General features: G+C 38.0%; 1 protein-coding gene across 1 annotated transcript in view; it reads left to right on the plus strand.

The window, feature by feature from the left end:
• Positions 1–15,880, plus strand: part of LOC133801566 (beta-glucosidase 17-like) — a gene marked incomplete in the record, with an annotated part of 466,706 nt that overhangs the window by 35,864 nt on the left and 414,962 nt on the right. Inside the window, 3 exon segments of the mRNA XM_062239810.1 lie at positions 8,125–8,240; positions 8,434–8,654; positions 8,744–8,775. Coding sequence (XP_062095794.1) covers positions 8,125–8,240; positions 8,434–8,654; positions 8,744–8,775 — 369 coding nt within the window.

Genomic DNA, 15,880 nt, shown 5'->3' on the forward strand with positions numbered 1-15,880 from the left:
TCCACATGCATATTTAATACACCTAAACAAGCATATCTAGTCATATTATAATATAACTCACTTAATCATATAACGATACACATATATATATCACATAAACACATATTTATCACATAATTTCTATAATTTTCCATCCTGACCCCCTAATCAAAGCCCTAAGCCTTATTAGGTAATTTGGGACGTTACAATCATGAAAACTTGATTTTTGACCAAAACAATGATTTTTCGATGTTCTGCACTGAAATTTGACAAAAAATTTGGAAGTTCATATTTTTTCACTCAAATGTCCATTTCAGGTGATTTTTTTTTTAAATTTTGGTATTTTTTCGAGATCTACAAGATTAGAATGAGAATGAGAGAGTGAGAGAATGAGAGACATTGGAGAGAGAGAGAGAGAGAGAGTTCAGACTAGGAGAGAAAATGAGTGTTTGAATGTTAGTGGTATTTTTGTCCAAAAAATTAAAATTGTCATATATTTGGGATAGTTACTTATGTTGGCATATTAAAAAAATTCACTAAGTTATCATGCATAGAACATGAAATTTCCCTTATATATTGATGATAAAGCAAATAAAACTCTTATTGAGGTTGTCTCAGCAACCGATTCATATGTATCAAAATAATTGATTCTTTCCTTTTGTTTAAACCCTTTGACTACTAATCTAGACTTGAAGGGTTTTAAAGTGTCATTTGTGTGATATTTCCTCCAAAATACCCACTTGCACCCAATTAGTTTTGAGTCTTGTGGAAGGTCAACCAATTCCCTAGTGTGGTTTGACATAAGTGAATCCATCTCATCATTGATTGTCTTCTTCCAAAATATGAAGTATCTCGAAGACATTGCTTCTTGGTAAGTTTTAGGATCATCCTCAACTTGAAGAACCATATGAATTTTCCTTATGACTTCATCAAGATTACCTTCTACTAGGTAGAAAGTTTCCACTTGAGAATATGTTTCATTTAAGCCTTTTCCTTTCCGAGGAAATATAGGTTGCTCATTAGCCTTTGGATCTTTCTCTTCAAGAGATTCTCCAACACATATGAGTTCTTGAGAGTTGCTATCACAATGTAAAAAATTCTCGAAGAACTTCACTTCTCTTGATTCAATTATCACATTAGACTCCAAGTCTAATAGCCTATAGACCCTAGTTATTTGATTAAATATATGACATGTACTAAGCAAAGCTTCACCTTACAAATTATAACACAATTTAGCTTGTAAAAGCATAAATTTAATCGTATCAAGATATTTTATATTATTTCTTTCATCTATCGCATTTTCTTCCGGAGTGTAGGGTGCAGTGCATTCATGAATGATGCCATATTTTTTTTTTCACAAAATACTTTAAAATTATTTGAAAATTATTCTCAAACTCTATCACTTCTAAGAGTCTTAATTTTCCTTTCCAATTGATTTTCGACTTCAGCTTTATAGATTTCAAATGCATTAAATGTCTCATCCTTACTTTTAAGCAATACACATAAGTATAAATAGAGCAATCATTATTAAAATTTATGTGTATATATTTCCTCCTTTAGTCAACGTGCCATTTAATTAATATAAATTACTATGTATCAAATCCAACAAGTTTGAACATCTATGAATACTAGGAAAATATTTATTAATAATTTTAGAGTTAACATATAATTCACATTTATCATGCTCATTCATATCACAATTAATCAATCAACATTTGATAATGTTTTTAATTATGTTATAATCTATATGAGTAAGTCTATGATGCCACAAAGTAATAGAATTAAAATTAATCACATCACAAAAACTAAATGCCATATTATTATCATAATTAACTAGAGTACAAAGTTTGATCATTTCACCACATGAGTAACCATTTCCAATTTAGTCAAAGTGAGCTTATCGGATTCAAACATACTATGTTTCTATTTAAATTGGAAACATAGAAAACAATTGTTAATGTCACTTTCTTTCCATTAGTGAAACACAAATCAATGCTACCCCTTCCAAGTACCTTGGATCTCTTTTCAATTTCCATTTGGACTTCAACTCCGTCCTTTCCACTTTTAAAGGTTTGAAAAAGAGTCTTATCATATGTTGCATGAACGTTGGCATAAGTATCATACTACCATCCTTGCACCTTTCCATGGGTTGCATTAACTTCACTCAAGGTTGCAATGAGCTCAAAATCAAATTCATTGGCCTTAGTGACTTTACTTAGGTTTGTAATGATCTCATCATCAAATGCATTGACCTTAGCTTCTTCATTTAATTTTGCAATGATCTCATTATCAATTGCATTGACATGTTTAGCTTCTCTTAAAGTTGCAATAGTCTCATAACTAATTGCATGAATCACATCAAATTTATTTAGGATTACCATACATTCCTCATTGAATGTATTAAATCAATTAGGGTTACAATGCATTCCTCATTGATTGCCATTAAATTTAATTAAGGTTACAATGATCTCATAATCAATTACGATAATGCAATTAAATTTATTTAAGAGCACAATGATCTCTATATCAATTGTATAAACCCTAATACCATTATATTTCTTTTGAAAATGACCATATTTCACATGATGATCAATAATTTCACAAACAAAGCAAGCACAACAATAGTCATTGAATTGTTCATTAACATTCACAATTGTACTCATGTGTTTGACAATAAACTCTGACTCAAACAAAAATGGCTGCAAGCATTTCTTATACAAAATTTTGAAATCTACACATTTAGAATTAAGGAATTCGATGATACCCTGCACCATTAGATTAGGATCCCATAGTGAAGTATCATCTTTTGTTGATGAAGACCTTCAATTCACATTTCCATTTATGTCACGCATATTTTAAAAGAATTTGCATCTATGTTGCAAAGTTATACAAACATGCCTTTCATCCAAGAGAATATTTGTAGAAGATATTAGCAATTTTCCTCCGTTAATAATTATGAAAAACACAAAGAAATGAGAGATTAGAGGATAAAGATTTTTATTGTTAAGAATTTATGGCTTACAAACTATAAATTAACAATGATTAATTGTAATTATCCAATTAATACAAACCCTAGAGACTAATCAAGAAACACATGCATAGTATGATGCCAAATCTTGAAAATTCAATGATTAAAATAAAATTTAGAGATTGACATAAAATGGAGACTGAAATTACACCACCTAGATAAATGGAAACACCACATAAAATATAATAGAACTATCAAAAGAGAAATGACAAAAAGTAATGAGAAACTAAAAAACAAAAATAAAAACATCTTATGTAAAAGAAACTGTTATGAAGAACCCAAGGCTTATACACGAGGAGTATCGTTGTCCAAAATCTTCATTCCAAGCATTCCCAAAGTTTCTTGAAGCTTCTATAAGATGGATGAGAAATTGGATTAAACAAGCCTTTGAAGCTCACACAATTCAAGAAATTCTTGGTAAATTTCTTAGAAAAAACGAGTGTTCTCAGGAAGTTAGAAAGAGTGAGATTAGAGAGAGAGAGAGAGAGAGGGAGTTAAAAATGTGATCAAGGCTTCACAACTCTAAAGACCCATTTTATAGTTTAGGCACTGTCATTAGGCTTAGCTAATAGGAAAGAATCACTTAAAGACACTGTTTTGGAGCTAAAAAAACACATTAATTACCCAGTGACATGCAACATGTCGCCAACCAAGAGATGACATGTCTCTTGTTGCAGCCACTGGCTTTAATGGCCATAGGCGATGTATCACCCCTAAGGACCGTTTTCATACCAAATCAACTCCAAATGTTCTCAAACTTTTTGGGTATCCTTAGATACCTTATTGTATTACTTTAGACCCAAAAATGTCAATTATAGATGCCTACAACGAAAACTCATAATTTCGCTTCAACTTAAGTAAAATTGTTAAGTATTTTTCACCTCTCTATTTAAAACAACTTAACCATTATATTTAACCAATCTCAACACATAGACATCTAGGTGGTTGCAACCTACATAAACCACCAAATCAACATCATAAAGTAGTTTTGCAGTTGTGGAAAGTTAGTTAGGCATTGGGATTGTCGAGCTGGGCTATTATTGAGTATATAAAGAGTAGGGTGATCTTGTTTTACCATTGTGAGAAATAAATAGAAGGGTGGGATGTCATTTACATGTGTGGAGAATTTTGGCAAGGTTTTGTAACCATTTAGGATAGAACAATGTTGTTGAATTCCTCGTTATCAATATGAGCATGTTTGGCATAGCTTTAAAAACACTTCTAGAGCCTAAAAGTTATTTTGGGGGAGTGTTTGGGTTAATTTAAAAAAGTGCTTTAGGTGATTATAAGATATTCTTTAAAAAGTAAGTCTCTACTAGCTTCTCTAGAAAGCTCTTTTGAAAAAACAAAGGAGGTTGTTTTAAGTTTTAACTAAATTGTAAAGTTTCCAATTTTGTCCATTTTTAATAATAGATTTCCTATTTCATCCTTATTCTACTCAAAGAAATAATTAATTTCATTAAAACATATTCTTGTAATTTTAAAAGCTCTTTTAAAGTGGACCACATAAACAGTATCTACAAAAACTTAAACTTCTACTTCTCTTCTTCTATTGTATAAAAGTATAAGTAAAGGTTATGCCAAAAAAGCCATATATACTCACAATTTCCTTTAGCCATATTCTTGTATTGGTGCGCCGGTGTGATATTGTGCAGGTTGACTATATCAATTGGTATCAAAGACACTACGATCCACCATGGCTAAAAAGCTTGAGGCAGTAGTTGAACCTCTTGAGGAACAACCGAGTATGATGCAGAGTGATGTCCAACACTTTCCCAAAGAGATTGATTCCTTGAAACTAGTGTGGACCATATTTTTGTGCTTGAGAAGACCCTCAAACTATTGGATCACCAATTGAACAAGGACCTCCATCCTGATTTTGGTGACTCTTTCGTCCTGAGTGTCGATTGCATTTGTCACACCAATGATGTTGACGCCTCTGCTGAAGGTTGGTCCATAGAATCTTTTTTGCTCAAAACCTCTTTGCTTGGGAGAGATTACCAACCTCCACGAATTGAGCTCCTTCTATTTTTGAGTGACAATCTGGAGGGTAGGATTTTTTTGGTAGAGAAGTATTTTTTGTTGAATAGTTTGTTGGATGTGTATTAGTTATAAATTGTTATTATTGGATTTGAGGGAAATAAGTTCACTTACTTTCAGTGGGAACATTGTCGTTGCCTGATCATGTCTCAGACTAGCTTGAAGTACTTGTTGCCTTGATTTTGAGCTACGTTTGTGGGGTCTTTATCAGAAGAATTTTTGTCGATAAAGCAGACAAGTACAGTTCGAGAGTACCATTTGGTCTTTAAGTCTTTGGCTTCTCGCGTGTTTGATGTTCAGACCATATCTTGGAGGGAGTTTTGTAAAAGGGCTTAAAGAGGACATTAGAGGGGCAATGAACATCTTACATTCATTGGGCTTGGAACAAATTATAGAGACAACCCAACGTGTAGAAGGTGACAATCAACTCTTTGGATCAAGCCATGGGCCTGAGTCATTTTTTAGAGAAGTCATTCAACCCCACCTTACTTTCTCATCAAGTTTCTTCGCTCCCCTTCAAAACCATACTAGTGGCTACTTTTAAATTGTCTAACCTAAGCTCCCCAACGAATACCTCTTGATCTTCCTCTTTTGCACCTAGCCAATTAAGGGGGCTTCCATTGTATGCTGAATTTTGGAGACTGAATGCAATGGTTGTCTCTTTCGTGGGGTCTATTTTACATGTGAGAAGAAGTTGAATTATGGCTACTTGTGCTCAAAAAGCCTTCTATGTCCTTTAGTTCTTGAGGATGATGACCCACCTACCGTTGTCAATTTTCCACCACCGTTGCTGGACTCATTGATAGATATTATAGGCGAGGAAACCATAGTTACTCTGTCTCTCAATTCTTTGGTAGGAATTACTTTTACCCACACTATGAAACTAGATGATCACATTGGAACCCACCATATGATTGTCCTTATTGATAGTGACACCATCTATAATTTTGTGTCTATGGATATTGTGAAACCCATTAGTGTCCTTTTGACTTCTACTACTTTCTATGTTGTGTTGTCATTATGGGTGGAAAAATTCATACAAAGGGAATTTGTCCTCAAGTAGAAATGGATTTGAGTGTGCTTCAGGTGGTCACAAAATTTTTACCACTTGATTTGGGAGCCTGCTATGATTAGTGCTTTTTTTGAATGCACGTGCGACGTGTCGCCTGAGAGATTGGTCAACCTTCCCAAAGTGACCTTAAATAATCCAAATACTTACAAACTTTTTGGGCATGCACAAATACCTCATTGTATCATCTTATACCCCAAAAGACAAATTTTAAATGCATACAACTCAAACTCAAATTTCACACCTCCATTATGTGAGAATTATTAAGGGTTTTACACCAAATCGTGTAAAACCACTTTAGACTTTGTATTTAACTAATCCTAACATTCATCATAACATTTATCACTTTGTGGCTTAATGCACCATTTGTCAGCTACACAAGTATTTGGCATAGTCGCTAGTAGGATTATTAAAAACTTAGCCAATTCCAAATCATTTGGAAGTTATTTCCATGGACTTCATCAAGGGGCTTTATATTTCCAATGGTTTTGACACCATTATTTTGGTGGTTGATCATATGAGTAAGTATGGTCATTTTATTCCCTTACAACATCCTTTTCCGACAACTATTGTAGCAACAACATTTGTTCGTGATGTGGCTAAACTACATGAACTCCCTCATTCCATCATGTTTGGTTGGGATAAATATTTCTCAGTTTTTTTTAAGGATCTCTTCTATATACAAGGTACTACTCTATAGCATAGTACAATTTACCATTCTTAGCCAGATGGCTAAACATATGTGGTAAATAACTGCCTTGAAACTTATCTTCCATGTTTTTATTAGCTCTAAGTCTCACCTTTGGGTTCATTGGCTACGTTGGGTGAAACTCTAGTAAAACACTTGATTTCACACATCTATTGGTATGACTCATTTTACTGCCTTGTACCACCATGACTCACCACCTCTGGTCCATTTTGAGCATGGTCCCACTACTGTTTCAGTTGTAGAACATGAGTTGTGTGCCTATGATGGGGTGCTTGATCTGCTCAAATTTAATTTGTACTGTGCTCAACAATAGATGAAAAAGTCATGATGACCACAAGCATTGACATGTGAAGTATGCCATATGTGACATGGTTTATGTCAAGCTTCGTCCTTATCACAACAAGAAACTCACTCCACTGTATTTTGGCCCCTTCACAGTGGCAGGTCGTATTGGTCCTGCTGCCTACAAGCTTTAGCTCCCCCTTGCGGCTCCTCCATTCATTTGGTAATTCATGCCTTGTTGTTGATAGTTTCTTCCCTATCCCCTTATCATACTGTGGACTTAGAATGAAAGTTGATGCTAGAACTTTTTCTCAATGTTCATCCAAGCACTCATTAGATCGCACCATAAGCACTAATTCAATTGAAGGATCTCCCTGCTATTGAGGCTACTTGGGGAGGATTTTTCTACAATTCAAGGTTAGCTCCTTGAATTTCACCTTGAAGACAAGGCGAGACTTTGGGCAGGGGTACATATAGACCGCCCATTCATTGCAACCAGGTAGTAGCCAAGCCACATTTTCCACCAAGGCAGCATCACACAACAGTTTTGCAGATAGGGAAAGTTAGTTAGGCCTTAGGATTGTTGAGTTGGCTTATTATTGGGTATAAAGAGAGTAGGACGAGATTGTTTTACTACTGTGATAAATACATATAAGTGTAGGATGTCATTTGTATGTGTGGAGAATTTTCGTAAGGTTTTGTAACCTTTTGGGAGAGAACAAGGCTCTTGAGTTCCTTGTTATCAATATATACTCACAATTCCATTCTTCCATATTCTTGTACTTGTATTGGTGTGTTGGTGTGATGTTGTGCAAGTTGACTCTACCAGACATATATAATTATTATTTTTCATTGTAAATTTTTTATTTATTTTTATTTTTTCAAATATTTACACTTGCTTTACAGAAAAGAGAAAATATGCAATACTTAAAAGGATACAACTTTATATATACTAGCTAGATGGTAATGTTTTCAATTGAAATATTATTAAGTAAACATCTAACTTAATGGTTTCAGGTGTCTCAAAATGAAGTAATTGGGATAACAGTAATGAGTCATTGGATGATACCAAAATTTGAAACAACAGAAAATCTCTTGGCTACCTTTAGAGCTCTTGATTTTTCAATCGGATGGTAAAATTACAAATTACAATTCATCCACACTCCATTTAATTTTTTTTTATCACTATATTCTAGCACATATTAATTGTTAATGAAAGCATATAACTATATAAGCAATGTACTAAATATTATGTGTTGACTAATATTTGTAGTAGTGATCAAGATTACTATAATGGATTGGATTGTCTTACTAATTAATAAATAGGATTTTGGATCCAATCATGATGGGAGGATACCCAAAGACCATGCGATTGTTAGTAAGAAATCGATTGCCCAAATTTACTAAAGAAGAATCTACCATTATAAAAGGGTCTGTGGACTTTGTTGGTTTAAACTATTATACAACAATGTATGTAGAAGACGCTTCTACTTACCCAACCACTCTCAATCTTAGTTATTCAACTGATGCCCATATTATAATCTCTAGTAAGTTCTATAGTCTAATTACTTGTTTGATTTTTAATATTATAATTTTAAATATGGTTTTCATTTCTTGGGTAATTTTTATTTCACAGGTGAAAAAAATGGGATTCTTATTGGCCAACCGGTATATTTCTCTCTCTCTAAAGCATTTTATTAGTTTAATTTTTTTATTTAATTATTTTTTGACACATCATATATTTCGAGTAGTTAAAAACAAAAACTTTGTTAATAGTCTAGTTATTTTTAACTAGAGTACCAAAAATTATAAAAATATAGTTAACAAATAAAAATAGAGATTTTGAATCATATATAAAATAAATATACACATATGTGAAAACTCTATTTTCAAAGATTTTACCAAGTGATTATAATGTCAACTTTTTCATTAAACAAGAAAACATTGTTGACCCAAATTTTTGTCAACTCAATAAAATAATAAGAAGAGCTGATAAAAAGAAATAAATGACACAATAGATTTTTACGTGATTCAGCCGTTAACACGGCCTAATCCACGAGTCACTTGTATTATAGAAAGCTTGTCAGAATTACAAGCTTTTTAGGGTTTACATCTTGGCCAGATGCTTGTCTTGCTTCAAGGTAATCAAGAGTAAAAAAACTAGGGTTTCAGATCCTTAAAAATGACCCTCTTATGATTACCTTGATAGTCACATTACACGTGTTGCCTGTCCATAGGCCTAATGAGGTAGTTTCATAGCCTAAAAAGTAGGTGGTCCTGCAATCCTAACGTAAAGGACGCCTAGGACCACTCTCTGTTAAAGTGGTCCCTCGAATCTCCAAGAATCTCAGGAAGAAATTATGGAGACTTCTCGACCCTCCGAGGAGTTGCCACATAAGGGTCTAACCTCGATACTCCCCCGAGGGGTTATGCATCAGGAGCCTGCAAAGGATCCTGGGGCCTCACCTCGGGGACTTAGAAAATAGTATGTTGCTTGCATGTTGCCAGGTAGTCTCCCCTTCAAGAACTTCTCAGGAAGCCTGCCTCTCGCATTGCCACATGTCGTTAGGTGCTAATGTAGACTTGCCTTAGGTTTAGTTTTTATTTGGTATCTGTTTAAAGTTTCTGGAATTAGGGATTTCTAGGGTTTGCCTCCCCTTTATGGGATTTTCTTTTTTTTTTCTTCTAGCCCTCCACGAGCAGTACCCTTTCTTTTGTATCGATTGGCGTACCTTGGTGTTGTCTTCTTTGACTAGGTGCTTAACTGCTCGTCTTTGTTTCAAATATCCCGTTACCCCGAACTCGAAGAGTTGAACTCACTCGGGTATCACTCCTTTGACTCCAAATTTTTATCATTGCTTCGCGATGAGCCAGAGCAACTAGCTGCCAAGGAGTCTCCCTTATCCAGAAACCTTTGCTTGCAAAGGGAGAGTCGGGAGCACGAAAGCTTAGCCATTTCAAGGGAGACCATAACTCGCGAGTTCAAGGAAGGCATCGGTGGTTCGTTGACTGCACCCAAAATGTCTCAACATATGACCTACCTTCTTCTTAACCTGGGGTTACCGTGGGGCTTCCTGGCCCAATGACTCAAGTTCCACCATCTCGAGCAGGGCCTTCAGCTGCTCTACGGCCCATGGGGCCTGTGTTAGACCCTTGGAAGTCTCCTCTTCGAGCCACCCACTTCGACTCAGAAAATGTAGTCTCAAAACTGACCTCTGTGGACGTGCTTGGAGCTATCGAGGAGCATTATGGGATCTCCTCCAACCACTTCATCAATAGGATCCCCAACAGGTCAGAGAGGGCCTGTTATGCTTACAACAGGTTCTCAGCATGGAGCCAAGCCCACCTAGAAGCCAAGGCGACCCTTCCACTCCACCAATATTTCATCGATATTCTGGTGTGGATGCAGATTCACACTTCCAGCTTATTGCCAACGTCTAGCGACTATTGTCGGTGTTTTATGTTTCATGCAAGGAAAGGAACTGTGTTCTCCCGAGCCCCAAAGAGCTCCACTACCACTTTCAGCTGAAAGCAGCCCCCAAGAAGGGCGGTCGGGAGGAAGACGACTTCTACTAGTTAACCAAGTGGGTATCTCCCTATTGAATCCTCCATCACAACGAGAACAAACCCTGAGAATCCATTTTTCTTCACAACGGGCTTCAACACCCATAACAACCACCGACTCTGTTTGGCCTTCAATCGAGTCGTTAAGTAATCGTACCTCTTTATTCTCTTATTCATTATTGTATCGGCCTTTCCTTTCCGTACCCTCCAATTTTCTCCTTCATAGGTCAATACTCAAGGCTTACCCAGAAGAAAAAATATTTGGTCAGGGCTGAAGCAATTCATGTCCTCTCTCATGAAGAGAGGGATATTGTGTTGCTGACTACCACTGCTCGACTGAGGGAGGTGGGACTCATAGAGCAGAGCAAAGGGTGGACCGTCTCGACATGACAGGGATAGTCAACCTGCATTGAAGGTAGAGGCGTATCTTCCCCATCGTGGTGGTCGATGAGCCTCTTGAGTTGGAGGCACCATGCCTAAGACCCTTGGAAGAGAATTTTGACGAGTTTGTTGAGAACTCCCGATAGTTCCCTCTGTTGAGTGCTGAGGAGGAGGCCTTTAATTTGGGGATGGTTGTCCCCACCACTTGGGAGCTCGAGGGGAATGCTTCCGAGCCCCAGATTAAGCTGGGCGATGAGGTCGATGGGGCGTTCAAAGTTGTTTGCGTCCAATGTGCTACCCATTGCCTACGTACCTTGAGACAACTCGAAGCTGAAAACCAAGGTGAGGAAATCTCTATTTTTGTTCCTCGGACTGTCGACGAGAGTCACAGTCTGAGGCATTCCTCTTTTATGCCTTCTCTACATTGATATGGGTACGTTGATCATCGTTGGTTGTGGGAGTAATATTTTGACTATCTTGACCGTGTCTATGCGGTGGTTCATCACCACTATCTTGGGGATCTCGCAGGAATAGTTGTAGTCAACCAACTTATTGCCATGCGAGCCCGAAGATTTGACGAGTACAACACCAACATGGGCCTAGAGTTGAGTTTACTTCTCGACGCCATGAAGAGGACAGTCGGGGAGTTGGTCTCTTCATAATGTGATGACAGGTTGGAGGTTCTGCGAGGGAATTTGACCCGTGAGAGGTTCTAGGTGGCCGAAGAGATCCTTGATGGTGTGATGACGATCTCCTAGCAATATTTTTTTTTTCACATTTCACTTTTCTTTTGTCTCATCCTCGTCCGAATAATCTTTGCCTTTTACTATTTTCAAGCCAGATGAACTTTGATTGCTTGATCTTCTATAAGAAGAAGGCAACCCTGGAGACCCGAAAAAGGAAACAGGCTAGCGAGCCCTTGGAGGCCTAGAAGAAAATGAGAGTCACCACTCCCAACGCTCCTGCAGTTGCTCGGGTTGCCGAACTAACCATTTTTGTTTGTGAGATTTTGTCCTTGACAATGAGCTCAGTCCTGAACGTGGGGCCTCGCAAGGATGTGGACGCCCCTCCTCATTTGTGTCTGGTAGAAATAAGATGGCTTCCCGGGGCTAGGATGTCTTCGAAAGGGCAGCACAACGTGGCAAGGCCCTCGTCGAGGAGTCGACACCTTCCTTGGTGGCCTCGTTGGGATGTTACCCAGATGGGGGCACCGAGCGCAACCTCCTTCAAGCCTAATCGGGACAATTCGGAGGCCTCAACCTACGCTGGCTTCAAGGAATACCTTCGAAACCTTGGGGATGAGGTTGCCCCTGGTCGTTGAAGTGTTAGCGACAATGGGAGACATTATGGGGAGTATACCTCCTCGGAAATGGGCTTAGCTGAGGGAGCAGATCATTGCCCACCTTTCTAAAGGCTTGTCAGTAACATAAGTTCTGGTAAGTTATCCTTGACTTATACTATACTTTGGCTTTTTTCTTTATCACATCTACTACTCACTTGTATTGCTCATTATTTTTGTAGATAGCCCTCCTCACTATCCAAAAAAGTGAGGCTGTGAAAGGGTTGATATGGGACACCCAACGTCTTCACGAGGAGCTCCAAAACTACACTGCCTTATTGAACAAGGCTGAAGAGGAGCTGGCCAAACTGAAGGGTAACGATATTCATTCTCTCGACGAGGCAAAGAAACTAGCCTAGAATCTTGTTGAAGCTAAGCATGCACGAGATGACGAAAAAACTCGTTGGGAGACTACCGAGAAGGAGTTTGCTTTGGCTCGAGAGAAGATTACCAATAACGATGAGAAAACTCTTCACGAGGCTGCCGAAAAAGGAGCTTGCCAAGGCTCATAATAGAATTATTTCTCTTGAGAAGGATAAAGTTGATCTCATCCACCAAGAGATGACATTAAAGGCAAGGATCGATGCCCAAGTAGCTCGGGTGGCCCAAGTAATCAAGGAGACCTAGTCAGAGGTCGCAAAGTATCATGAGAAGTCCAACTCAATCGGTATGAATGTTATTTTCAACGCGTGGCTCTGTAGCCCAAACTTGGACCTAAGCTACCAGGGAGATGACAATGCCTATGTTCGAGGTCTCTATGAAGAGAACTTGAAGATCGAGGAGGCTTGAGAAAATAGTGTCCTGACTACTCCCGGAGCTACTGATCCCAAGAATGTCGTTGTCATGGTTGCCGAGTTGCCCCCGGATCCTCTGATGCTCCTGCTATTGATAATGGGCTACCGCCACAAATTTTTTATCCATATTTTGTATATATATTATGTGTTATAGTTCTTCGGGGCTTTGGACTTCAAACTTGACACTGCTCACACTCTCGAGTCCTTCGTATGTAAATTACGATGTAATATATAACTCATTACATGTATATTTCTTTTAACTTAGCCAATTACTTCTCATGATTTTTACACACACAATTTTTGCATTGAGGCTTCGCAATGCTCTTAAGCTCCTGTGGTGTAGGCTGATATCTTTGTAGCTTGACTAAGTTTAGGTGTTAGGCAACTTTACACTTACCACTTTTAAGTATTCAAGCAACCATTAGCATTGCAGCTTTTGTCGCATCTAATTTTACTAGGTTTCTTTTTGCGTATATGGCTACACTCCAAGCCTAGGTTAGCACCTTTATGTATATTTTGAGTTTTCGTGTACTTATTTGTCTGACACTAAGGCCCCGGGATGCGCTTAGGTCTTGTAGTACCCTTACTTAATTTTTATTAGCTTTAATGAATTCTTTTCTAAACCCTAATGTACCCTTTTCAGGTTCATCTTATTTGAGTTGACCTAAGAATCAAAACTTTGGTCTGTTGCCTTTCGCGTTGACTTCAAGTCCTACGGTGTCATAGTCCCAGACAGACGGTGGTCGGAGTCCATGTTTAAGATTTAACACACCTATTGTCGACACTAGGATTCGAAATATTCTAAGGCACCCGTTTTAGGTGTCTTTTAACTAAATATCGCTTAGGTCTTGTCTGCTAGAACTGTCACTTCCAAATGATTCAAGCCCTATTCATTTGTCCCCAAGTGACTGGAGATTATCAATCTATAGTCACTTGTAATGGGTGTTCGGGCGAGTCACATGCGGTGCCATTATTGATGCGTAATTTAAGCAAAATATTCATGAAATACCTCGTATCGTGTTTTAGGACTACATGATTTTCATTAACTTTTAATCATTGATCACTACATATCAAAATTGAAAAAAGTTAAAAGCGAGAAATAAAAATAGTACAAGTGTTTTACTCAAATTTTTACTAGTAATACTGGCCAAGGTGCTTGTACTCCAGGCATGTGGTATCAGTTTTCCATTTAGTCTGGCCTACTTGTATGTTCTTGGTTTGTTTGACCTGGTACGGTCCTTCCCAGTTGGGGCCCAGCACTCCCACTCCTGGGTCTTTGGTAGCCAAAAACACTCGTCTAAGGACGAGGTCTCCCACTGAGAAATTCCTATCTTCCTTGGAGTTGTAGTATAGAGCGACCTTTTGCTGGTATGAAGCGACTGGAAGCTATGATAGCTCACGATATTCTATGACCATATCCAACTACTCCCGAAGTAGCTCATGGTTAGTCGTTGGATCATAGGTAGCATGTCGATGAGTGGGAATAGTTACCTCCAATGGGAGCATGGCCTCACACCTGTATGCCATGGAGAATGGTGTGTGGCCGGTAGACATCTGAGCAGTGGTTCGATAGGCAGAAAGTACCTGGGGTAACTCCTCGGGCTAGGCCCCCTTTGCTTGCTTTAGTCTCTTTTTTAGAGATGTTCTTAGTGTTTTGTTCACAACTTCCACCTGGCCATTCGCCTTGGGGTGCGCCACTACTGAGAAGCTTTTATGAATTACGTGTTGTTCATAAAATTCTGTGAAAATTTGCTATCAAATTGGAAACCGTTTTCAGATACTATCTTTCTCAAAAGGCCATACTAACAAATGATATTCTTAATCACAATATCAAAAAATTTGTTGGAGGTAATTGTTGCGAGTGGCTTGGCTTCTACCCATTTGGTACAATAATCGACAGCTACCACAACCTACTGGACGCCCCCTTTGCCCGTGGGCAACGATCCAAACAAGTCGATTCCCCATACTGTGAAGGGCCACAGACTAGTCATCTGAGTCAACTCGTTGGGGGGGTGCTCGGGGTATGTTAGTGTATCACTGACATTTGTCGCATCTTTTCAATGATCCAAACGTATTTTTCTGGCTACGTTTTTGTCAGTGTGAAGTTCCCCAGTGGTTATATACTTCACAATGGGCCCCACCCACGTGTCTTCGTACATGACATCGCATACCCTCTCGAACTCTTGAATACTTCGTGCTGCCAGGAAATTAATTGGAACCACATTCAGGAGTGTTGTACCCCAAAAATACGAGCTGAATTACTCAGCATAGGGTACAACTGGCAGACAAGCGTATGAAGAATGTGTACAGATAAAGCATCTAGCTAACTCTGGGGTGAGCAGATCGAGTCAAACATGATAGCTTATGACAACCATATAATCTCCAGATTGCCTATTGTGCCAACAACTTAGTTCGAGCTACGCAAGATCTAGATTGCCTTTGTGAAACCCTGAACGTGATCTGTGTCAATTCAGATTAGTTTTTCGACACCCAGCTCGAAGGAGGTGTTCAGCTCACAGAAGCTTGATCATGACACATAGTGAAGAATCCCAAAAGACTCGGATATTCCTTATACGCTCATTAATGCTCAGATATTATTCTGTAATTATTATATGATATTAAGGACATAAAATCAATAGTCATTAGTGTATTTATGTAAATGGGATGTTACCCAAAAATGTATGTTACCACATTT

This window comes from Humulus lupulus, chromosome 1 (genome assembly GCF_963169125.1).
Source record: "Humulus lupulus chromosome 1, drHumLupu1.1, whole genome shotgun sequence".
NCBI classification, from domain to species: domain Eukaryota; kingdom Viridiplantae; phylum Streptophyta; class Magnoliopsida; order Rosales; family Cannabaceae; genus Humulus; species Humulus lupulus.